Source organism: Ambystoma mexicanum, chromosome 11, assembly GCF_040938575.1.
Source record: "Ambystoma mexicanum isolate Mex_15411 chromosome 11, UKY_AmexF1_1, whole genome shotgun sequence".
Classification (NCBI taxonomy): domain Eukaryota; kingdom Metazoa; phylum Chordata; class Amphibia; order Caudata; family Ambystomatidae; genus Ambystoma; species Ambystoma mexicanum.
In genome coordinates this window covers 571770877-571797082 of record NC_090934.1, presented here as the reverse complement: position 1 = coordinate 571797082, position 26206 = coordinate 571770877, and the positions used below count along the sequence as shown (strand labels likewise).

Sequence of the window (26206 nt, the reverse complement as noted above, 5' to 3'; positions counted from 1 at the left end):
ATCTTGGCGTTGAAGGAAAGCTTTGACAAACGAGTGACCATATATTCTGACAGCGCATATGTCACGTCTACTGTCCACTCAGGGTTGTCCAAATGGAGGAGAAGAGGGTTAAGGAGAGCTGACGGCACTCCAGTGCAACATGCTCTCTTGTTGGCTGAACTAATTGAAGTAATAAATGACCCCCAAGAATTAGCCTTGGTCAAATGTACCGCACACACTAATGGGGAAGATCATATCTCAAAAGGGAATGCAGCAGCAGACGCACATGCAAAGTATGCTGCATATTTTGGTGAGATATGGAACCCCCCAGAGTCAGAGAGAGGGAGAGGGAGGGGAATAGCTAAGGAGATGTTGATAAGAGAAGGGTACACCCATCTCCCAGCCACACAGATAATGGAGCTACAAGCGGCTGCACCAATGGCAGAAAAAGAAATATGGGTAAAAAGAGGATGTACAATGTCACCAACTGACGCACTATGGCGCCAGGGTAACACTGGAAAGATGGTAATGCCACTGGCACTATTGAACACCGCCCTGAGCCAACTACACCACCCAGCCCACACGGGCAAGGAAGTCATTGCAGCACGAATTAGGGAAGATTGGTTCTGCCCCGAGTTATATTCCCATGTGACAAATTTTATCAGCAATTGTCTCACATGTCAACAGTTCACGGCCGGGCACACGCTGAAGGTGATAAAAGGTACTATACCCCGGCCAGAGGGACCCTTCCTACACATCCATATTGACTATGTTGATATGATCAACGTATGTCAAGGAAATAGGTATATGACTGTAGTAATATGCCCATTCTCCAGGTGGATTGAGGCAGGACCCTGCTCACACCCAGATGCATTCAGAGCAGCTAAATTTCTAGTGAGGGAGGTCTTCCTGAGGTGGGGAGTGTGCGAGGTACTGCGGTCGGATAATGGCCCGCATTTCGCCAATGAAATGTTCCAGCACATCACATCCTTACTGAACATCAAGCATAAATTTGCATGTGCATATCACCCGCAGGCCAACGGTATATGCGAACGCCTGAATGGCCTACTGAAGGAGGCAATTGCAAAAATACAGCAAACAACAAAGAAGAGTTGGTTGTATTGCCTTCCGCTAGCCCTATTTGAGCTAAGGAATAGACCAGGCTCCGATCACCACCTCACCCCTCACGAGGTGGTGACCGGACGTCAAATGCGCCTTCCTCTAACGCCAACATCAAGAGCATTCACCGATTATGAAAACACTGCAACCGTTCTTGGTGATGAAATGTACCAATATGTGTCTTCCTTGATTACTAGTGTGGTGTTTGTGTCTCAACAGCTCGAGCACACGCGGGGCGGGTCTAAGAGTGATCAACAAGAAGATGCGGATAAAAAATTGGAAAAAGAAAAACTGTGCAAAATTGCTAAAGGTGACCACGTACTACTCCGCAATTTCAACAGAAAGTGGAACAGCCCACGCTTCACTGGCCCCCACCTGGTAGAGGAAGTATCAACGAGAGCAGTAAAGCTACAGGAAAAACGTGCCTGGAATCACCTACACGACGTAAAGATCTGCAAACTCCAGACCCACCCTAGCGTCACCGACAGGGCCATTGGAAGAACAACAACAGCGTCACCCACGGAGGAAGAGACTTCTACCACAGCCAACGGCCTATGTGTCTCCCCACCCTACCACCCCCCAGATTCCCCAGAGACAACTACTGAAATAGAGAAGGGTAATTCCCATACCGCCCACCCCATGGTCACACGATCAAAGAGTAAAGAGACTTCCGCCAGTTGAGCTTCAAACCCTCTGCCTATCGACGCCCCACCCACTACAGTAATAACCCAACTGAAGGACATTATCTTGCACATATACACATGTAAACACTTGAATGTTCTCTTTTTTCTCTCGCACATGCAGGTACCGCGTATTATTGTACTGCTAAGAAAACAGATAACTAACAAAGTTCACTGCCCAGGAGTAGATGCTACCCTCAGATGATAACTACCCTGAAGAGCTATCACACCAATTTGTCTATCACATAAAAAGGGCCAAAGTACCTGAAAAGAAGGAGGGTACGTGTCTACTACACAGCATTTCTCCTGGCCATAGAACAATCAATGCCCCACCTTCACCCATACTTGCCTGTCCTAAGAGATAGATCGCTTAGATTGGCGTGGGAACAGCTCTTCGCCTGGGCACTGAACGACTACTTGATAGGGAGAGCTTGAAAAACCACAACTAACACTAATAACAAGCATATTGAGAATTTTCAGGCGGGCAACTTTAACGTCGCAAGAATTAGCTGCCGGACTGCAGCAAGGTAAGAGCAAAATGCCGGTGAGACTAGCCTCTGTAATAAAGATGATAGGGATTTTGATGATCACCGGGTTCTTGGCTGCCTCTGTATGGCAGAACAGTTACGCTATCGACATTTTGGCTGTACCCAAACCTAATATACCCCCACCCACGGCTGCAACAGGTGTTACGTCAGGTGGTATTAGCAAAATTCCACACAAGGGAAATAGAGTTAAACACAGCACATACTCAGATAATAAAGGTATTGACAGCTACATACAAGATTCAGCACACGTCTCGAACAACATGTGGTACCAACACATGACCCAAATAGGCAAGCAGACAACAGAAGACAGCTGCTACGTCTGCTCATTGATCCCACACGCCATGAGCGCTTCCCAAACTTTCGTTGCCACGGAAATAGATGAAAAGACAGCACGATGTATAATATACCTGGCACTGTTCCAAACGAAAGGGAGATTTCAAGGGAACACGGTGCACCTGGTATGGAAAACGCGAGACACATACCCGTACGAAAACAACTTCCTCAAGGTTTATTTGAGTTACCACAAGACCAGTTTGCATGCTGAAGCATTCAGATACATAACAAGTGGCCCTGAAAGAGGAGAAACAAAGAAAGTAACACTACAATACCTACCATGTGATTGGTACGCCACTGAAGTTCCTGGTAAAGAAGGATGTTGGGAAAGACCACTGATAATAATAACAGGGAAGGTGTACCTGGACAACAAATGGGACATAGGAGTGGTTGGCAGCAACATGATAACGAGAGAGGATACTACAACTATTGCTGAACACAACAACAGATGTTGGACGACTTGGGTCAAGTACGTACCCATGCTAACGTGGATGGAGAAGGATGAAGACCCAATAACAATACTGCCGCTGTCTGCACCTAAGGTATGCTACCAACATAAAGGAGAAGTGGACGTGGGATACAACACCAACTGTGCAAGCGTGACGGAGTTACCTGAGGGGGGAGCGGGAACAGCAGTATTAATGGACCATTACTGGGCCTGCGGAGACAAGGCATACCACACACTGCCCCCTCTGTGGAATGGTATATGCACGATGGTACACGTTAATGTACCATCACTAGTGGTGCCCCAGAAACATGTGAACGTGGTGAACTTCCCTAAAATGGATGAAGGAAACAAGAGGAAGAAGGGATCTGTACAATCGCAGAAGGGGCCAGAGAACCAAAACAGCGGCAACGACACTGTCCTGAATAGAAAGAAAAGACAAGGAGAACCTCTGACAGGAAATTACCTATGGGGAAGGTCGGGAACAGCACTCACTTCAATCCCACCAGAACACAGACTATTCAGCAGAGCAGCAATGTTCTTCTCCTCAATAATACATCCGGGACTACAGGCTTACGCAAACGCAAAATGGCTCCAGATAACTCGATGGGAATTAATGATGACAATTAATTCTACAGTAAATGGATTCAACGCAATAAAAGAGGAACTGCGAGCAGTGAGGATGGTAGCACTACAGAACAGATATGTACTGGACCTCCTCACAGCAATGGAAGGAGGAGTTTGCGCAAAGATAGGCAATCATGCTGCACATTCATTCCTGCTAACGATGCTGACAATGGTACACTGACAGAAGCAGTATCACAATTGGCCCAGATGCACTCCAAAATGATGGATGAAAGTAAAGGTGTGAAAAAGGATGACAGCTGGTTTTCGCTATTATGGTCATGGATGCCATCTTGGCTGTCGGACGGACTGAAGATTATAGTTGGATGTATTATTTTGGCTGGAGCTGCACTGATCATAATAAGATTTTCAAAGGCCCGGAAGGCACGCACCACAGACGAAATGATCGAAATGGTTGGTATGCACCACTTGATGCCAGCAGATGACGGCCAACACACGGGCACAATAATAAAAGAGAGAGAAATTGCGCAACCAGATCATCACCAACCACCTGGACCCACCATCTGTGAAGCTCGAAAACCCAAGAAACCCAAGGAGCTACATAGGGAAATGGTTATACTGCACGCCTGGAGGAACCTGTATATATATGTATTGGTCATTTGAAGACCATGTCAACCACTATGGACATTTGGGAGGAGTAACTAAAATATGCAGAGTGAGAGGAGATAAGGAAAAGGATATGTTTGTGGTCGACAAGTCGACCAGAGGGGGGACTGAAGTGGGAGAATGGAACAAAAGGCTCCCACCAATCCCCTCACACCCCTGGCCTAGAGGATCACGGCCCAGGCACCCGCCACGAGAGGAGTTTGCCCATTTACCAGACGACCAAATACCCTGGTACAGGAACATACGGATGTGCCCACCCGTCTGCCCACCAGCCTGCCCTGCCCATGCCGACACCTGCGGCATGGATGGACTTGACTGAACCATCCAGCACTAAATCAACACATCGTTAGAGATGCCATGACGACCTAGCCAATGGTCAGCACACCCGTGCAAACATGCACACTGGACACTGGACCCTCCCACACCAATCCACACGAAGAATATACTCAGTGCTATGACGTAGGTGACGGACACACCCACGGACGTGCATCTTTATTATTTTTCACATAGGCTTTTCAAAATGCAGAAACGCAAGACGCACAATGAACTCATCTAAAAAGCTTGCTCACGCTTCTCCTAAACCCATGCGCCATAATGAGAAATATAACGAAGACACGCTACTGGGGATAAAGCAATATGATACCATAACCTAAAGCGCCTGTGTATCAAACGGCTCCACCTATGCACCAGGCCCAAGTAGGCCGCAAGCAAGAGCTTCCATGAACATTGAATGAGCAAGAGTTTAGTTGCTGACCCTGCAGAATGAGCCCAGCGAAAGCAGACAGTCAAGGGCACAATGTTGCAAACTCGCATGCCGCAAGCCGACGCCAAGGTCACACCTGCAAATTAAGCCAGGCACACAGTGTAAAATGCAATATTAATTGTGCAGAATTCTGCCTCAACCACGGTCCCACCTCACGTGACCAAGCCGAACCTGACAGGGTGCCAGGCCCAGGAGGAGGGAGGCACCTGGATCCCCCGTTTCAAGACACAGGCAGATACAATTAAGCGACTCAATGGACATCTGCGGCGGTGGGAGTAGTCGGCCTTCCAGCATATGAATAAATCCTCACATTGTCTGCACATACCCATAGTGAAACATTGTTGCAAATGACAGGTGCACCACGAGCTGGGAACAGCGATGGTCCCAGACTGGGGGGCTCGCGAGTGGACCAATCAGAACATGGGGCTCTCATCACTGACGCCATTAACATTGACCAATCCTCAGGGGTCTTCATGTAACAATTTTCATGTATCAAATTGAAGGGACAACCCAAGTATACCACCTGACTAACCCTCGACCACTAATAATGCTCTCTATACGTATGCTATACTAACCCTACCACTCGAGGAACCAATCCAGAGTGGCGATAGGTTTTTTGCTAACTTTCCCAGGTGACGCAAGTAGCGCGTCATACTAAGGTAAAAAGGGCCTGTGAGCCCCACGATGGAGAGAGAGTGTCAGGACGGACGCGTACGATCCTTGACCCATCCCTGCCGTTTTGTTTAATAAACAGCAGAATCACCTTGCTTCTTGCGTGTGTCTCATACTCATTTTTTGGGATATACGGGAGGAGTTGGGGCCTCCCTGCCCGGAGGTCCGCGGGCAGCCCAGTCGACCCCGGGAGAATTTCCCCCCGACAATGGTATCCATCTGGATTTTAAGATCCAATAGGGCTGTTTCTGTACTATGGTTAGGCCTGAATCCGGACTGTCTTGCTCCGAGGAGAAGGTAGTTTTCTAAATGAGATTGGACTTTGACAAAATAGCTTATAACCATGATTTTAAGTAAGAATGGAACTGTCGTTATTGGGCGGTAATTAGTGGGAACAGTGAGGTCTAGAGTGTTTTTTTTTTAGTAATGGGGTAACCCATGCTTCTTTGATGCTGACGGGGACCAGATTGGCTTTGAAGGAAGAGTTCACGAAATTGGTGATGATGGGAGTGAGGGTGTGAGCGCAGGATTTGACTATTTGTGTTGGGACTGAATCTCCTTTGCAGTTAGAGGCTTTGAGTTTGGAGATTGTGTTGTAGACTGATTCTTGGGAGACTGGGGTGAAGGCAAAGGGAGGGCTGGTGGTACCAGTAATGTTGAAAATATGTTTGTCATTAGGGGGTTTACTAGCTAGTACATCTTTTTTGGTGGCGATTTTGGATTGTAGCAGTTTGATTTTGGAGGCTAAAGCATTTTGTATGGTGGTACACCAATCTTTGCTTGGTTTGGTGGGGTTTGTGACTGGGATAGCATTTTCGATTCTCTTAATATGGAGAATAGTTCTTTTGAGTCGGATGCAGCGTTGCTGATTCTTGTATTGTAGGCGTTCACTTTGGTTGCGATTATGGCTGATTTATAATTATTATTTGATAGGAGAAAGGCATTTTTTGATTCAGGCGTAGGGTTTTTCCTATAGGCATGTTCTAGTGCACGTTTCCTTCTTCTGAGGGCAGCCAAGTCCTCGTTAAACCAGAAGCACAACCTTTTGTCAGTGCGTTTTGTTTTAGTGGTGCTATTTCATTGATTGTGGAGGTGAGACAGTTTTTGTAAATGTCTGCTAGGTGACAGGCGTTATCACTGGAGATTATCACAATATCTAAGGCTTTGCTGAGCAGGGGATTGATGTTGTCAGGTGTGAGTTTACGGAGATTTCTAACTTCGTGGGTGTGTGTAGTTTTTTGTAGAGCGAGGGGGGGTTCAGCAATGATAAGGTTAAATTGGATGATGGAGTGGTCCGTCCAACTGAGTGGGGAAATGGAATCAATGTTGATGGCGGAGTTATGCGTGAGGATCCATTCTAGGGTTCTACCCTTAATATGGGTAGGGCCATTGACTATTTGTTTGAAACTCATGTCCTTAAGAGCAGCATAGAGGGCTTCTGCTTTGGTATCATTACTGTCATTGAAGCCTAGGTTAATATCTCCAAGGAGGATACATTTAGCGTTTGGTTTGATGAGCGAGGTGAGTACAAGGGGAATGTCCTGGGGGATTAATGTTAAAGAGCAGCACCTGTAAATGTAGCAGCACGAGCTATGATCTAAACATTCAATACTGTGTGCCGCTGCACAGGACATTTTCCATAAGTACTTCCTGATTTCATAGTCGGGTGATTGCTTTTTGCAATCCTCAAAGATGTCAAGGGATTTGGGTCAAACGTTGACAGGATGAATAACAAAATCACAAGTGCTGATTTTTAATGGTCTTGGGTGCCTCTAAATCTTGCTTCAGGCCTGATGTGCTCCTTTAAAGGTATCCAACCATCCTGAGGGATTCCATTGACTGACCAGGTGTGTGGCGGGACACCTTATCCTAGGGTAACACACATGCTAAATACCTCCACTGGCATAATATCAAGGAGCCTAATACACCACGATATTTCAGGGGTAGCAATGCAGCAGCACGAGTGAGAGTAAATCCCACCATATTGATTTTTAAAGTGTATCTAAAATGATATTTATAAATAAACATTAACATGTAACTCAGCAGTAGTGGAAACATCTGGTCACCACCTCCTTCTTCGCCAGTAATTCCGTCCCAAGTAATCTGAAACAGTCCTGGGTTCTCCCACTACTTAAGAAACAGACACAACCCACCAATTATAGACTGATCATGACAGTCCATTTCTTACTGAAAATCTAGGATAGAATTGTTTACCTACAAATTCAAGACTATCTAGAATCTAACAAATTACTCGGAACCCGGCAATCTGGCTTCAGACCTCAGCATGGAATGGAAACTTCCCTTGTTGATCTCAAAAGCCGGATCGACGAATTGAAAGACAAAGGCAAAGTGGCCATCTTACTCCTCCTAGACCTATCAGCTGCTTTTGATCTGGTAGATCATAAAATATTATGTGATCACCTATCATCAGCAGCTCATTTCTCTAGCTCTGCAGTCACTTGGATACAATCTTTCCTCACAAATAGAACAATGCATGTTTTCTCACCTTTGGCTGTGGCTGATCCTATCCCCATCACCTGCGGAGTCCCACAAGGATCCTGTATTTCGCCCACTTTGTACAATATTTTTACAAAGCCACTATTCGACAAATTGAACCGTCTGGGTGTCACCTACACTAATTATGCAGATGACACCCAGATACTCCTACCACTATCAGGAATGTATGATACAGATGTCGCCCGGATTAACGAAGTCTACACCATCATTCGGGCATGGATGGCCACACATGGTCTCTGCCTGAATGATGATCAGACTGAGCTACTTCTAGTCGGCTCACCTAACAACCTTTTTAAACTGAGCCCTAACTACACAAGTATCCTCATTGATGGGAATAATATACCCGTAGCCAAAAATGTAAAAACATTAGGTTTTTACCTTGATGCCCATTCTAATCTAATCAAACAGGTAAACATGACCTCCTCTGCCAGTGCCTACACCGGCAGGCTGATCAGGGCTTGTAGACCCCTATTGTCACCCACCAGTTGCCTCACACTGGCCAGAGCACTCATACAATCCAAACTGGATTATTGCAACAGCCTTTACCTAGGTGCCAATAAATCCATTACAAATAAATTGCAGATTCTGCAAAATAAGGTACTTAGAGCGGCATTAGCCATCACCAGACGAGAGCACATCTCAGTAACTAGAAAGCAACACACGTGGCCCTCCATATAATAATAAATTGACCTAAAAACTATCTGCCTTACTCATAATGCCCTCAACTGCCAAGCCCCTCCTTATCTGACAGACACATTCACCTAGAAACTGCCCAAATAGAATCACTAGATCTTCCAACACACCGTGTCTGGTGGTGCCTAGATATAACCTAAAAAGAGCTGGCGGTACCAGCTTCCCGGTACTAGTTGCACAGATATGGAACACTCTCAGGCAGGGCATTAAAAACTATTCAAGCATTTGACAAATTCAGAAGCCACGTTATCACGTGCATACTTAACAAAACCTGAACGTTACAGTCCTCTGCTCCTACTGTTATGACCTACTTATTTTCCTTGTATACTGACCACTCTAAAAATATGTGCATGTGTTTATATCCTGGCTGTATAAATTGCATTTCTCCTGTATAAAATGTATTCTTTGTACCATGTAACCATTATCTTCACACAAGCGCCCAGATACCCTTGGGTCAGGTGCACGTTATAAATAAAATAAACAAACACGTTTTAATAAAAGTCTTCCTACAGTGGGAGGAATGTTTTATAAGTAGCCCCAATCTCAGGTGACCAAGCTTAAAAAGTGAGAGAAATGTGTGCATGGTGCACCCTCCTGGAGGTGGAATGGGCGAGATCTGGTTTGCAATAGGCCTGCAGATCCCCTGTTCCCCTGGAGCAATGTAATTAGCGCATTTGTGTAGACGGTAACAGTATTCAGTCCTGTACACTTGAATCACATGAACGGTATTGCACGTGAATGTCAAACAGCTGTGGCTTGGACACGCTTACCTTTATCCACTATTGAGAGTGCACAGCAATTTTAAAATAAAACAACATTAGGTTAACGGAAGCATCATGGCGCTAGTGCAGAACACTATAAAAGGCATTCCTTGTTTAGCAGCAGGTTGGGATGCGCAGAGATGTTCTAGCAGGACTTCTGCAGAGCAGAACATGCACATTTCCTATTCCAAACAGATTCATGCAAGCCATGCACATGCTATCATGGTCTCGAGATGCAGCGGTTCCCGCGCCCCGTGCAGGTCAGGGTGCAGCGCTCTTTTACACAGACAGGGGCAATGTTCTCCGGGCTTATGTTAGCACAGCATGCTCGGGGTAATAAGGGTTTTCTTACCAAGCTCTTCAAGTTCGGAGGTCATGGACTTAGACCGTAAGGAAAGTGCAGTTGTTGGAGCTCGCTTTGGAGGAGGAGGCGCTTTGCATTAAATAGAAGGAGATACAAGTGCACGTAAGTATATATTACGTCATGTTTCGTAAGCAGAGGCGACATCACAGTATTTTGCCAATTACTGATACATGCAGATTCACTGGGCAATAATTATTTCGGGGGAAATTAATTTGAAAAAGACGTATCAATGGACTGTAAGCATGTCCATATCTTTGGGTCTTTTTTCAAATGTACTACCTACATTGGCATGACACCTAATACATTTGCAGTGCACACACGGTATACGAAGATGACAGCAATCGCGTAAATCATGTACTAGAATACTCTCAATCAGATCAGAGGAAAGGGAGCTGCAGGGGTTGCGACCAGGGAGTGCCATTAAGCTCTCTAATTAACCTACTGCATCCGAACAACACGCATTACAACGTTTTTGCCTTCCTATAAGCAGACATTTCCTCCCCATGTCATATATTTTTAACATTGCAAATTGTACGTATTATTCATTTCATGGATATAATGTGTAGAAAAGTAACATCTTTCTACCGGTCTTCAACTTTACTTTACAAAACAGAACAATAACAACATGTTACTTCTGGTCTTTACCGGTCCTATACAAAAGAACCAAAATGAGGCAAGCTATGAATATTAAGAGCTATCTGCTGGGATGCAGTTTTGCCTAGAAATCGGTCAGGGCCGCAGCTTATAAGCGGCAGCAGCACAACGCACTACAACGCGCTGCAACGCTGGCGGCTTCCATGGAAGCTCGCTCAGTGCAACTCCAGTCGTGATCCGGCAGGAACCACACGTCCCAAACATCCCGTGGATGCCGGCTCCATCACGTGATGACGTTACGCGCTGCAACCAGGAAGCGCTGTTTCTCGCCGTAACTATACGTACCATGCAGTGCGTTGGCTCTGGTGCTTCTAGACTGCATAAGCACTACCTGTCGTTTGGTTAATTTTTTCCTTTGGTCTATGTTCAGGCTTTCAGGATTTTGGCTTGTTTACCATATTCTGCTTCACTCTTCATCATGTTGATTTGTTGTCTGGAACTGAACTACGGGTGCTTCGGATACTGGTCTGCTTACCAGATTCTGCTTCACACTTCATCCTGTTGATTTGCTGTCTGGAACTGAACTACGGGTGCTTCGGATACTGGTCTGCTTGCCAGATTCTGCTTCACTCTTCATCCCGTTGATTTGTTGTCTGGAACTGAACTACGGTCGCTTTGGATACTGGTCTGTTTACTGGATTCTGCTTCACTCTTCATCCCGTTGATTTGTTGCTTGGAGCTGAACTGCTGGCTATTCGGATATTGTTCTGCTCTCTGATTTTGCTTCTTGGAATATCCTTTGGTTTTGTTAGCATCTTCCATGGATTTACTGGAACTTTTTTTTTTTGGTTTTGGTGAAGGGGGGCGGGAGGATTTCAAGAGGATTTATTCATCTCCTTTAGAGCGTCCTCGTGCTGTTCTGGAATAGGTCCATTGCGTTCCCTGGACTTGGTTCGGCACTGCGCCCTTGTGTCGTGCGGGTTAGTGTGCTCTTGGACTTCCTGGACCTTATTTTGCTACGTTGGCAACTAGCGTTGGTCGGTTACCTGATCTCTAGACCCTTCAACAACTGGCGGCGGTACAACTATCTACTAGGTTCAACGTTAAAGAGTTTCTACATACAGTTAGGATAAGGCTGCTTTGGGAGGGGAAGAGGAGGGAGAGGGGCACTGGTATATGCACGTTTAATTGTTTTTTAAAAATTGTGTTCTTTTTCCTAGAGTCTGTTCGTGTAACCGCCTGCCTTTTCACCTGAACCCCTGGCCCCGTGGTATTACACAAACCCACGGGCTGCACTTTCAGGAGGAAAGTCTCTCTATACTCAGAGACCCTTACTACCACCATTAAGTGGGAGGGGTTCGCGACAAAATCAAGCCGTTGAAAGAAAAGTGGTTCAAAATGTTATTAGACCAGAAGCTGCTATATACCTCATTACCTTTAACACCGATGCTTTTCAGGCTGAATTGACTGTTCTAAATCACCACAATGTCAGGAATTTAAGACAAAAGCAGCAGAATATTTGGATGTAACCCACTACCTTTGAGAGGTTTGTTTTTGATGGCAGACATAGTTACTGTAAAGGACAGTACCTTACTGTGAGTAGGGAAGTTAGAGCACACAGAGAGGTTGGCACTGGTCACAGTACTGATTGATGCATGTGTATCCTTCCATAAATATCAGAAGAGAATGCCACGCCCACATCTACTTTTTAGACCAATCGTAAACTAAAAATTGAACTTTTCTTGGACATGGATGCTTGTTGCAAACCTACGCATGTCCACAATCATCAGCAAAGGACAACATATCGACTTCTTACAGATCAGACTCTGCACTTCTTTCCCTCCTCTGAAGGCGATCTCCTTCCTTACTGTTAAACATGTCTCTTTTACTGTCTCTTTATTGTCTTCCCTTATTAGGCTCTTACATACTTTTATATCCTGATCACATCTCCAGAACTACATGTTTCCCAGAGTATATCAATACTATTTCTCACTCATCTATATGCCAACATATTTACCCCATTTCCTCCATATCCACAACGCTGCCTTCATATTTTCCTATCTGACATCACAGCAACCTTTCTGACTTCATATCTACATTTCTGCACAAATACCTAAACTCGCTCGCGTCACATCTACATCACTCTCACTCAGAGCTCCTATTGGTCTTCATCTCTGTCTTAACATCTGCATCTCTGAATGCAGATCTACATCTCTGACCTCATCTTTATTTTTCTTCTGGATATGTTCATCTTTATCTTAGCCTCTACCCTGCTAAGCACATCGCTATCTACCCCAAACTGAAACCGGGCCTAACAGATCCAGTGAGCCAGTCAAGTTAAGTTTAGAGTCTAGATCATTCAATCCCACAGCTGTCACCTAATGTCAAAAAGACACGTAAAAATGACACCAAAGTGATATTGCTCAGATTGCATCAGGGGTTTTAATAAAGGGATATCTTTGTACAAGGTTACCCAACAATAATAGAAAAAGCCCCACTGGGCTGCTCCTCCTACAATGATGAGAACGTGGTTCCGAAATACTACTTTACAGGTGTTCGCAAAGTTCAACAGACTAATAGCTCATTCGGCATGCCTCACTGTCTCTGGGGTTTTGAAAGTTGCATGCATGAATCCTTTCTCAGGCTTTTCTTAAATTCTCTCAGCCATGTAAAACCTTGGGGAAAGTTTAAAGAGGCCCCTAGACTACTTTATTCTATATGGGTGCTCATAGGTGCAGGTCCTAGGTCCTCTGTCTCTTCTCTGTTCCAGATTCCCCTGTCGTTATCGCTAGGCTGCAACTTATTGGGCTCCTCATCCTCTCGCCTGCTATCTCTAACCTAATTTTTTTAATGTTCCTCCACCTCTCCACTACTGTTGTCACCAACCTCCTCCTTACTTTTGTCCTCTATCTCTCCACTGACGTTATGTTCGACCCCCATCACCACTCCACCTCTCCGCCACTTTCCACCCCTCCACCCAGTCTCCCTCCTCTGCCTTCTTCTACTCCTCTCGTCTCATCAGCCATTTCTCTCCAGTTTCCATTCACTGCCTAGAATGTCTCTTACCTCCATCTCCAACCTCCTCTTGTTCACCAACTTCAAACTCCTACATCCTGACGGAATCACCTTTTACTTAACTAGGGTCCGGACACCTCCCCTCGTGCTGCTCTCATTCCTATCTGGGTTACCTGTGCACACCTATTATGTCTTGCATGTGATCGGTGTAACCAGATGGTTTTGTTGGAGCCAGCTGAGGGTCAAGTAATATCATTGCAGAATGCTGTGTCACAAATAGAGCTTATTTAAGGCTGCATTTTGGATTGCGACTATTCTGTTTTTCTCGTGTAGAGAGGATTGATCTTGTGCAAGCTTTACCTCCCCTCGAGTAAAGTCGGGAAGCTCTCTGGCTGAACCTTCCTCTCCTCGAGAAGCCTGTAATTTGATCGAATATTGCTTAGCGAAGATGCACAGAGAGGGTGCTGCAGGTCATATATATATATTTTTTTTTTAGTAATGCCAGGCTTCTTAAAGGGGACAAGTGCTTTGATGGTCCCATGTGATGGCCCCTGCTGAAGGTCCACGAAATGATGGGGTTGGCCAGGGGATCTCTGGAACACCTCCCCCAACCAATCATCACCAAGTATGTGGTGGCACCCTTCTCCTGTGGATACCTAACCCAAGACAGGGCGACAGAGACATAGACACACGTCACTAACGAGAAACTGCTCTGAAATGAAGCAAGATGTGAGGAATTCGACCATCCGCATTTTGGGCATGCGCTCACCTGAGCTTTTTAAAATGTTTTATTAAATGGAATGATGTTAGCCAAAACTCAGAAAAATATTTATGGCTAATCCACATACATTTTCGTATGCTCATACGATGGCAAATGTACAGATTTGTGTATTCTGGGTGGACAGAGCCTACAGGCACAGTCCGCCCTGTCATATTTTGTTGGAATGACAAACCTTCCCCCTACCTTTGCCAGCCTGATTAACTAACAAAGGCTCCATGGAGCCTCCCTGCTCTTTTGTTAGGCCCTGCTGATGGTGGCAGCAATTAACATACCAATAGAGGGTACGTGAACCAGGTCCACATGGGACCTGGTTGCAGAGGTTAGCAAAAGAGGCAAGAAACACAACAACCTTTCATATGTAACTGTGTCAATCCGAAAACCAGCTCCCGCCCTCGGTATCAATGAAAGTGAGCTGTCATGTCTGGGACTGCTGTTTAAAGTAAGCCGCCCTGCTAGGGGGACCCTATTCATGAGGTACAACAATGTGGTTTGCAGGATCCAGAGAGTTTGGTCTCGTCGCAGCATCAAGAGAGACCTGCCGCTTTAACAGGGATCATATAGAGAGGACCATTGACCAGAGAGACTCTTTGAACACAACAGAAAGGAAGATGGATGGTACTTAGTGTCACAAGGGAGTGTGGCCAGAGCCTTCTGTTGAGAGGTTTCTGGCATATTAGTTCTGGGGCACACCTTATTCCTGTTTCACCCCTTTACGTTTCCTGTTGCAAAGCACTCTGGTTATATCCACACGCATACAGGCAATTGTTGGTAGGGACCCCAGGATTGGTTCATTAAGGTAGGCTTAGCCTACACCAATCTCTGTGGCCCACTTTGATTTGAAAAGATGGATGAAGCCCCTCTGTAAGTAAATCATCTGAAGGCTTCACCAAAAGCAGAAACAACTACTCATCCTTTGACACCGACTGAAGGTACAGTCTGCCTTACATCTTCCGCCAGTGAAGGAAGGCCAGGATTTCAAAAGAGGGAAGCAAGATCCTGCCCCTAAACATTTCCCAGGGAACAGAGGGAGATCCAGAACTCAGAGGACCCTCCAGCCTCTCCAGAACCAGTACCCATCCAGAACACAGCATGCTCGGATAGGCTCTGCAGCAAGTCTCCTAGGTAAGAAGTGCAGGAACATCTCAACCTACAACCAAGGACAGGGCATCTGCCTCCAACACACTCCACAGCTGTGGGCTGTCTGCCTTAAAGGACCTCACAAGCCGATAGAAGAAGCTGGGAGAAGTGCTCGACAAGCCTCTACCGACATCCACCTTAAAGAAAAAGCCATCCTCGCCCAAGCCGGGTGCAGATGGAGCTGCGGAATCTGCCGGAAACAGAGGGGACACGGACCGCATGCGGAGCAGAGCATTGAAGTCAGTGTGGGGAAGGAGACATGCCCTGCAAAATGGCAGACTGCTCCCTAGTTCCGGAGAAGATAAGTGAAAAGTGGAAGCCACTGTAAGGAGCCACAAAGAACCAGTAAGTGTCAGAGGACACTGGGGGAACCGGAGCGGTCCAAAGGGAATGCAAAAAAGCAATGCTCCACAAGCACAAGCAAGTTTCTAAATATATTGAATGCCGAACGGAAAGGAATTGTTGTTTGAATAGAACTACTTCATATTGAATACCGAACTGAAAGAAAACTGCTAAAATTAGTAAACCACAGTGTGTTGAAAGGTAAATTAACATTTCAAATCAAATAGACAGATCAAACAACACACATGCGAAGGATTGTACAGTTGTTTGAGCATTATAACTGCAAAGATGGAAAAGACTGTCTAAGTATTATAACTGCAAAAGAGTATGACAAGGAATGCAAGTGTGACAAGCCAAGAATTGGTACAGGAGAGTATCAGAAGGAATACAAGTCGGGAAAGTAAAAGCCCAAGGCAGAAGAGCCTATGGGGCCCCAACAGCTTTAGGGAAACCTATGGTTGCGCGATCTGTGATGGGTGGGCCGTGTAGTCTGAGAACAGCACCTAGACCAAGGAGTCTCTTAACAAGCCACAGAAAAAAACAGGGTTACTGGTCGCGTGGCCTGTGATGGGTGGACTGTGTGGTTTGACAACTGCACTTAGACCAGGAAACACTAAATAGTGACAAGCAAATAACATTGTGAACAAGCTATAAGGAACTGCGAAACAATTGGTCAAGCAAGCCAGAAGGTGGTGATATGTTGTTTTCTTTTTGGAACATTGAGCAGATGAAACCAGCATGAGTGTTATGATAAAAATCTTGGGGAAGGGAACCCTGATATTCAGACAACAAGAGAACACAGTCTTGGGGAAGAGAATCCCAAGATTTCTTTTTTTGTGTGGACTGTGCCACATTTGAACTTGGAGAAGATAATTTCAGAACTTGATCGAACACTATTGAACTGATCCTCTATTGGAACTGTATTGAAAGCAGCTTAGACTTTACTTTTGACCACTTATTTTGGTTAAGAAGATTCCCACACATGTCTAATTGTAGTTGTGAGGGCATAGGTTTTGACACAGACATACTTTTGCTTTGGACTTCCAAACAGATTTTTCTTAGTTTCTTTAGGCAGGGAAAATCCCACTATAGTTAGGAGGCAAGTTAAGCATTACACCATCCTGATGATGATTAAACGCTTTTTTTTAATAATTCACATCTGTTGTATGTTTCATCTCTCTTGATACCATGCCTGTCTCACAGTTGCAACTAACCAAAGATCCACAAACCTTCAGAGCTAAGCTTGACGTTCTGTCCACGTTACCAAAATTGGACAAGGAGGTTTATAATTTGCTTGTTATTCCAATCTGTTCGGATCCCTTCTGGTGTATTAGAGGTGTGGGGCTGATTGATGGCTTAGAAACTGATATTCACCCCTGGACCACTGGTACCTCAGAAGTTGATTTGTCAGACAAAACTGGGCAAAATAGAATAAGAACAAAGGTCCTATGACACTAAAAGGGCCTCCAAATATCATCATGGTATCACCTTCTCTATTTCTTGGTTGGCTTTTATGACTGCTCAACAAAAAACTTGAGAAATGTTGCTAATTCACCTTCCCTATATCTAGTATGAAGGTAACATACGTCTCTCCTCCCAGATATAAGGATTACAATGATTACATCCCATTTATCCCAGTGGCCTTGATTGTGAGAAAAAAATAATGGATTGACGAAATACAGTTATTTCAAGTAAACATCATTTAGATATCCATTTGTGGTGGATGCATCTGCTCCTGGCCGAACAAAGATTGTGCAGTCCATATTCTGTAGAATGGGAGAGGTAAGATCAAATTAAAGGCTGGAGGCCAAGGGTTTTGAGCGGAGAATGACTCTGGGGAATGGAGACCACCACATGCTCTGATTCAGGCCATGTAGGAGGTATAGGACGGATAACACAGTCTCCCCAGTCCATCCCTAGCCTTATTTATTTACTCAGTCTTGTTGTCCCCAACCTCAAGGGGAGCGCAGGAATATGTCCTCCTGTAGGCATCACATGAGAAGCATGCCGAGGACATTGCAGCTTGGGAAACTGCCACAGCGGGTGCTCACAAATCCCATAATATAGAGAGGGAGGCCCAATGCACTCGAAGGCAAAGGCTTATGAGTGCGGCTCACACAGCGGTCAGCGGCAGGCCTTGTGTGCCACAGCTGACGAAGAAGTGGATAGCTCAATAACCTGGATCTTTACAGGAGTGTAGAATGCACAAGACTCTTGCCCTCAGAAGCAACAGTAGATTCCATTGCCAAGGGAGTGAATCCAAGATATTGGGCATATGTTTATTTATTTATTTTTGCATTTATAAAGCCACTAAACCCAGGGACATCAAGGTGCTCTTGCATGAACCAGTTACTTGCAAAAAATACAGACTTAACAAATCGGGGATTACATACAGTCAAAGGATCATGAGTTTTCAGATCAGTGTTTAAGCAAACAGTCTTCAAAGATTTATGGAAGGCTCAGTATGATTGCTCGACTCACAAGGCCGGTGGGAGTAAGTTCCATTTTTTGGCGCGACAGTCGGGAAGGTGAAGCCTCCAGATTTTGACCATTGAATTTGGGTTGGACGAGCCGTGGGAGTAGGCAGCTCTAGTAGGTCTGGACAAGATAGCTTTTGTGATACTCCTACGTCCCGTCCCTTTTCCTCCATACTTAAGGGACATCTCTCCGTCCTGTGGGACGGGACTGGAGCACTTTGTAAAAAGCACCCAATTTTTTTTTTTAAATGTGTCCCTCCTCTCTTTCCTGCGCGGGGCCTGGCACGCGGCCATAACCCCGCCCACCTTGGCTCCGCCCCACACATCGCCCACCAGTCCTTTTCTCCGCACGATCGGGGCCGGATGCACTTGCATCCTCAGAAGACTTTCTTCCCTTTTTCCCTCTCTGGCTCTCGTTAGCGTTCGTTTACTCGTCTGTCTATGTCTTTTAAACTAGATTTTCCAGACTGTTCATCGTGTCACTATCGCTTCACGAGGGCGGATCCCCATCCTCTTTGTTTAGAGTGTTTGGGTCCAGAACACCGTTGGGACTCCTGTTTTTACTGCGACTCCCTTTTGGTCCGGGCACTTCAACCTCGGTTGGAGCAGTGGGAGGAGGTGTTCGGATGGACTCCTCCTTCGCATTTTCAGGCGTTCATCGATGAGAAGAAAAAACGCCCGGTAAGTTCTTTACTTTTCAGAGCACCCCGGCCCGGGGATACCTTTCCGGGATCCTCTCGAGCCGGGAGGCACGTTGATCGCTATGTTACCGGGGTTCGCCCTGAGGTGCCTGTCGGGCCTAATAATTCTACCGGAGTTTTCTCTGAGGGTCTCTGTAAGGGGCCTGTGTCCATCAGAGTACACTCCGAGGCTCCTCCTGTGTGGGCTGTCTGTAGACCCAGTTCTACTGAGTCGTGGGGTACCGGCGCTTGCTCTGAGGCCGCTCTTTCGGCTTCCCTCAAAGACAAAACCGGGGTGGGCCCCGAGTCCTTGGCTGGGCTTGAGGTTACCGAACGGATGTTCGAGGCCGTGCTGATAAGGCTTCTACCGGGCCTAGGTCTGAGGTCCCTCGTACAGAGGCTAAGGATACCAACAGTCCTGAGGGGTCGGGCAAGGCCCTGTCGGTGAAAGCGCACCGTTCCCGCTCTTGTGGTGACACCAGATCTGTTGAGGGGGCAAAGATGAAAGTTTCTTCTTTTACCGGCAGTGCTGAGGCCCTTCCTTCGAAGGCTCAGTTGGCGGTTGGTATGTCGCAGAAACATTCCAGGCGAAATAGTACCGGCTCTGCCGAGGTTCCTTACGTTAAGGCTAAAATTAAGACCCCCTGACCCATCGACGGGGACCCCTACCTCACTTCCTCACGTGCCGCAGTTCCCCTCAGATGAGGGCAAAATGGCGGCCGTTCCCGCCACGACCACGGCAGCCATTTTAGGTACTACCCCTACAACTATGCCATCGGCCCCTGGTGTAGGGTTCGGTCCTTCGGGTGAACCTAAGGTCCCTTGTGCGCATCCTTACCAGCCGGTTTATGATTGGAACGCCCGGATGCCTCTTCCACACAATGTTTCGTTGCCCGCGGGGGCGGCTCCCTTGATTTATGTGGATTCGTCGGTGGAGGGGCCGGTGTGGCACCCTTCTCCGTTACATCCCTGGATTTGTCCACCTCATGAGAGGTTCTGAAACAATCTCCTGAGGACGCTTTTTTCGGTAAATTTCAAGCGCTTATGCACACCGACCCCATGAGGGAATATTTCAAAGGGCTTTTCAAGGAGATATGTCCACCCACGCCTGCGGCTCCACCCGTTCCGCCGGTGGTTCCGCCGGCGCCTCCCTTGCTCGTGGTGCCTCCCCCTGCGCTTCCGCCTGTGCCACCATTGTCCCCAGTGGACAAGGCAGTGCCTGACACAGCTCAGCAGGATCCTGACCTGTCAGATGACCCTCAAGGCGATCAGGACAATGAGGACCTTCCCCGCTCTATCAGAGCTTTCCATGACCGGGTGCTGGACATGATGAGTTTCTTAGATGTTCCGGTGCCCGAAGCACCTGCTCCGCAGGAGGGCGTGCTTTCTGGGGCGTTCACCTCGTCTCCTTTGGAGCGTAGCGGCCTGTTCTTGCAGAAGGACATTCTGGCCGAGGTCCGTAGAGTTTGGGAAAAACCACACTCGGGACTTTTTGTCAATAAAAAGACTGACGCGAGGTACAGGCTGCATTCTTCGGAAGAAGTGGCCTTGTCGTCTTGTCCGCCGCCTCCCTCCTCCACAGTGGTGGCTGCGGCTACGTTGCAATCCAGGCCTGCAGCATCCTCCTCTGCGACGGCTACTCAGGTCTTGGGAAAGGAGGACAAGCTCCTGGACTCCCTAGGGAGGAAAATCTTTGCCAATTCGGCCTTGCAGCTCAGGCAGGCCAATGCAGAATTGATTTTGGCGGGAGCTAACATGCGGATGTGGAGAGGTCCGTCAGAGTTTGAGCAGCACATTCCGGTCGAGAAGTTGGAAGATTTCAGAGGAGGCCTTTCCGATGCCAGGGTCTTGGCCCAGGATCTCCTGGAGGCTGCGGCTCATCATGTAGACACATCGGCTCGGGGTCTGATGCTTGGGGATGATACCTCGCAGGAAGCGTGGCTGCATGCCACTAAGTTCTCGAAGGAGGTGCAAGACAAGGTTCTGGACCTTCCATTTGATGGTAAGGAGCTTTTTTACTCTTCTACTGATGTAGAGCTCACCAAAACCAAAGATAGCACTCAGACTAACCACCGTAGACAACAGCGTATGCGGTTTTTCTCCCACTCCTCAGCCTCCTCATCAGGTTCAGGTGGCATCGCCACCGATAAGCCTGTCAAATGAGGGTTTTCCGTGCTCGCACGAGACCCCGGTGGGAGGACGCATTGCGTCTCATTGGGAGGCGTAGCAGGCCATCACAGAAGACAAATGGGTCTTGTCAGTCGTTCGAGCGGGCTTCCGCTTACCTTTAAAACCTACCCCACCCCTCAACCCTCCTTTTCAGCTGTCGGGCTCACCCTCCCTCAAGGCCGAGGTTCAGAAACTTCTGCACCTCAGAGCTGTGGAACCCGTTCCCCTTGGGGAGCGAGGGGAGGGCTTCTACTCCCGGCTGTTTACGGTGCCCAAACCCAACCAGGCTGGCCTGCGCACCATCCTAGACCTTTCCCAGTTCAATCTTTTCCTACCCCAAGAGAAATTCAAGATGATCACGCCCAGCCAGATTCACTCCTCTTTGCAGATGGGCGATTGGCTCAGCGTGGTGGATCTTCAGGATGCGTACATGCATATCCTGATTTGGAATCCACACAGGAGATACCTCCACTTCTCTTTGGGAGAGGTGCACTTCCAGTTTCGGGTGCTTCCTTTTGGCCTCAGTTCGGCGCCGCGTGTCTTCACAAAGATGATGTCGGTGATTGCGGCATATCTTCGTCTCCAGGGTATCCATGTGTATCTCTATTTGGACGACCGGCTCGTACGCAGCCCTTGTCCGTTGGCAGCAGCGGAAAACCTCCAGTCTCTCCTTCAGCTCCTGTTCCATCTTGGGCTGTCGGTGAACTGGCGGAAATCCTCCATGATGGTCTCACAGGACCTGACTTTCCTGGGTTTTCATTGGAACACGATCGACTGCCGAGTGTATCTGACCGGGGACAGAATGGCGGATCTGTTGGCCACGTGTCAGATGTTTGCGCAGTCGGAGAGCATTTCGGCCTGGTGGTTCCAGAGGCTTCTGGGCCTCATGGCCTCGTGTGTACTGGCTCTTCCTCTTGCTCGTCTCAAAATGAGACAGACCCAGATGGGTCTTCAGAGTTCCTGGCGTCAGGCTGTGGACCCAGATTCCAAGCGGATAATGATTCCGGATTTCATGAGAGTGGACCTGGACTGGTGGTCATCTCTCAGCAACCTGTCAGTGGGCGCGGGGTTCCAGGACCCAGCCCCCATGGTGACGATCACAAAAGACTCCTCCCTTTTGGGGTGGGGTGCGACGTTAGATCTTCTTCAGGTCTCGGACCTCTGGTCACTTCAGGACAAGCTCCTGCACATAAATCATTTGGAGCTTCTGGCGATTTTTCTGGTGCTCAAGGCGTTCAGACCTCTCATTGTCAACAAGGTGGTCCGCATAAGAACGGACAATGTGGTATCAATGTATTACATAAACAAGCAAGGGGGAACAAAGTCTCCCCCTCTTGTGGGCCTGTCCATCCAGATTTGGGAGTGGGCTGTGCTTCATAGGGTCTGGCTGCTTGCAGTGCACATTCCGGGACAGCTGAATGTCACTGCGGATGCCCTCAGCCGGTGGACAGTGGTCAGCTACGAGTGGGAGTTGAAGGCGGAGATCCTCTCATGGATTTTCTCGCGTTGGGGCACACTGAGGTGGACCTCTTCACCACGGCGGTAAACAAGAAGCTTCCTCAGTATGCCTCCAGAGGGGGTCTCGGGGCCTCCTTTCTGGGGGACGCACTCGAGATTCCATGGCACAACATAAGAGCTTACTCCTTCCCGCCTCTTCCCCTGGTTCATCGAGCAATTTGGAAGTTGAAGAGCTCTGTCGACTGTTCTCTTCTACTGATAGCTCTGTGGTGGCCGGCCAGGTTTTGGTTCTCAGAACTCCAGCACCTATCGGTGTGTCCTCCGATCAGGTTACCAGTAACTCCCGATCTTCTTCACCAAGGGGAACAGCAGATGTGGCACCCCTCCCCACAATCGCTCAACTTGGTGGCATGGTGTCTGAGTTCACGTCTCTAGAGCATTTGGGTTTGTCTGCGGATAACATGCGCATTATCCAGGCAGCCAGGAAACCCTCAACCAGATCCCAATACAAGAGTAAATGGCTCAGGTTCTGTCATTGGTGTTTGGAGAAAGAATTGGACCCGAGGGTGGCAACGATTGACACGGTGCTGTCCTTCGTATCCTCCCTAGCAGAGTCAGGGGTTCATGTTCTGTCTTGCAGGACTTATCTCTCGGCGATTTCCGCTTACCTCTCTACAGACCGGTGTTCTTATTCTTTAACTAACCCGATGGTGAAGAGACATTTTGCTGGCTTGACACACATCTACCCTCCGGTTCGTAGTCTGCACCCGCCTTGGGACCTAAATGTAGTCCTGACAGCGCTATGCCATAAACCCTTTGAGCCAATGGCTACGATTGACCTCAAGTACGTGTCCTGGAAAGTGTCCTTTATGGTAGCCGTTACGTCAGTGAGGAGAGTGAGTGAGCTCCAGGCATTGTCGGTGGAGCATCCTTTCTTGGTCTTTCACAAGGACAAGGTAGTCCTTCGGACGAACCCAGCTTTCCTACCAAAGGTAGTGACCGAATTCCATCTGAATCAGTCGATTTCCCTTCCGGTCTTTTTTCCCAACCCTGCCTTGGAGGCGGAAAGGGTTCTACACTGCCTGGATGTCCTAAGAGCTCGTAAGTTCTACCTGGACAGGACTTCCGAGCTTCAGACCTCTTCCCAACTGTTTGTGACCTTCGGTAAGCCTCAGGGCAGGCCGGCGTCTAAGGCATCTATTTCCAGATGGATTACTGCCTGTATCACGGAATCTTTCACCGTCCAAAAGCTGAAACCTCCTAAAGGTATCCATGCACACCAGGTACGAGGCAAGGCAGCCGCGGTTGCTCTTCAGAAGTATGTTCCCTGGGAGTCCATCGCTAAAGCGGCTACTTGGGCCTCCCCGTCTGCTTTCTGTAAGCATTACTGCCTCGATATGAGCTCTAGAGCTGACGCTCAGTTCGGCCAGGCTGTGCTGAAGAACCTGTTTCAGTAAGGGGTATTTCCATCCACCCATAGTTCCTGTAAGGAGTGCTTGGGAATCTCCCATAAGTATGGAGGAAAGGGGACAGGACGTAGGAGTATTACCAGGTTACTCACCGTAGTGACCACCTTACTCCTAGTCCATAGTCCCCTTTCCTCCATACGCCCGCCCGCCGTCCCCTCTAATAAGGTTCCTCTGTTATTGCTAATGGGTCTTTGACCCTGCGATAGAAAAGGACTGATTCGCGCAGGAAAGAGAGGAGGGACACATTTTTGAAAAAAATATGGATGCTTTTTACAAAGTGTTCCGGTCCCGTCCCACAGGACAGAGAGATGTCCCATAAGTATGGAGGAAAGTGGACTATGGACTAGGAGTAAGGTGGTCACTACGGTGAGTAACCTGGTAATTTTCTGTGACAGGTAAGTGGGTGCCACATTCGATAGATATCTGTGTGTAATTGACAAGGTTTTGATTTGAACCCATAGACGAAGCACAAGTCGGTTTCAGTTCCGCAGAGGAACAGAATCAGAACTACTGTCCATCTGGGATGACCTAAAAACAAACACTGACTCCAACTCAATCTCAGCTTTGATTCTTCACGACCTCTCGCAGCCTTTGACACAGTTATCCATGACACCCTAACCAAAAGATTGGAAGACATAGGTATAACGGACATGGCACTACTCTGGATTCAATCATTCAATCATTCCTAGAAGACAGAACAGAAACTGTATGGCTAAAACCCTTCAAATCCACTCCACGAGTTAACGACTGTGGAGTACCCGAAGGATCCTCACTATCACCACTATATGTCAACATCTACCAAACTCCAGTAATCAGAATCTTCAAAAAATACAAAATTACATGCTAAAATTACTCAGCTGACACTCAAATCATCTACAAAATCGAAGACATGCAAGCCGATCACTCAACCCTAATCGTGTGTCTAAAAGAAGTCTTTTACTAGATGACCACCAACAATCTGAAAATCAACCTAGGAAAGACAGAAATCATGATTATATCCAATAACCAGGAGAACAACACCTACATTCCCTGACTGACAGAAATGGGAACTGCGCCAACCCCATCTAAGTTAGTAAAAAGTCTCGGAGTTCTGATGTACAACACCCTAACCTTAGAACCACAAATAAATGCAAAAGTCAAGAAATGCTTCTTCATCCTCCACCCAACTAGAAGAATCCTACCTTTCCTCTCCTTCACCCACAAAACACTCACAATCATACCCCTCATCACATCAAGAATCGACTACGCAAACAGCCTCTATCTCTGGATGCCAGAATACCTCATGAAGAAACTACACCGCATCCAAAATGCAGCAGCCAGACTTCTCCACAAACTATCTAGAAAAGACCACATCACACCAGCGCTAAAAAACTACACTGGCTCCAATCAAACATCATATCACCTTCAAAACAATGTGCATAACACACAGAGCAATCAACGGTCAGGGAGCAGAATTCCTACTAAAGAAAATAATCTACAAGCCAACGAAATGTGCCTGCAACAAAAAATTCTTCCTACTTCCACCTGGCTGGAAAAACCTGGAACAACATCCCAAAAGGTATAAGAAACACTAAAGACCACCTACAATTCAGAAAACTACAAAAAAACCTGGCTTTTCAACACCCCAAATTCAAACTGAAAACTAAAACAATCAAACAAGAAACACAAAGAACAGGATGACAGATTCTAGGGTGTCACTGACTAAACACCCAGAACCGACCAAGGAAACCCCCCACATTACAAAGAGACAATGCTAGATCGAATAGGACACAAGCAATACTCCATGAAGACAGAATCAGCACCCCTATCCAACCCAACCCTACAACCTCACCCACTGCTTAAATGCTACCAGATACCATATTTGATTAGAGTTGAGTGAATGTTAGCAGCTGACACACTTGAACTAAGTTGTAGACACAGGCATGGACAAGGCCAGGATAGAGTTGTGAATGTTGGCAG

General features: G+C 47.1%; 1 protein-coding gene across 9 annotated transcripts in view; it reads right to left on the bottom strand.

Annotated features, from left to right (window-relative positions):
- SHANK2 (SH3 and multiple ankyrin repeat domains 2) overlaps window positions 1-26206 on the bottom strand; it is a 4166579-nt gene that overhangs the window by 295912 nt on the left and 3844461 nt on the right. For all 9 annotated transcript variants that reach the window (XM_069623409.1, XM_069623408.1, XM_069623411.1 and 6 more), the window contains one exon: window positions 10114-10194. In XM_069623409.1, the coding sequence (XP_069479510.1) occupies window positions 10114-10194 (81 nt within the window). The remainder of the gene's footprint in view (window positions 1-10113; window positions 10195-26206) is intronic.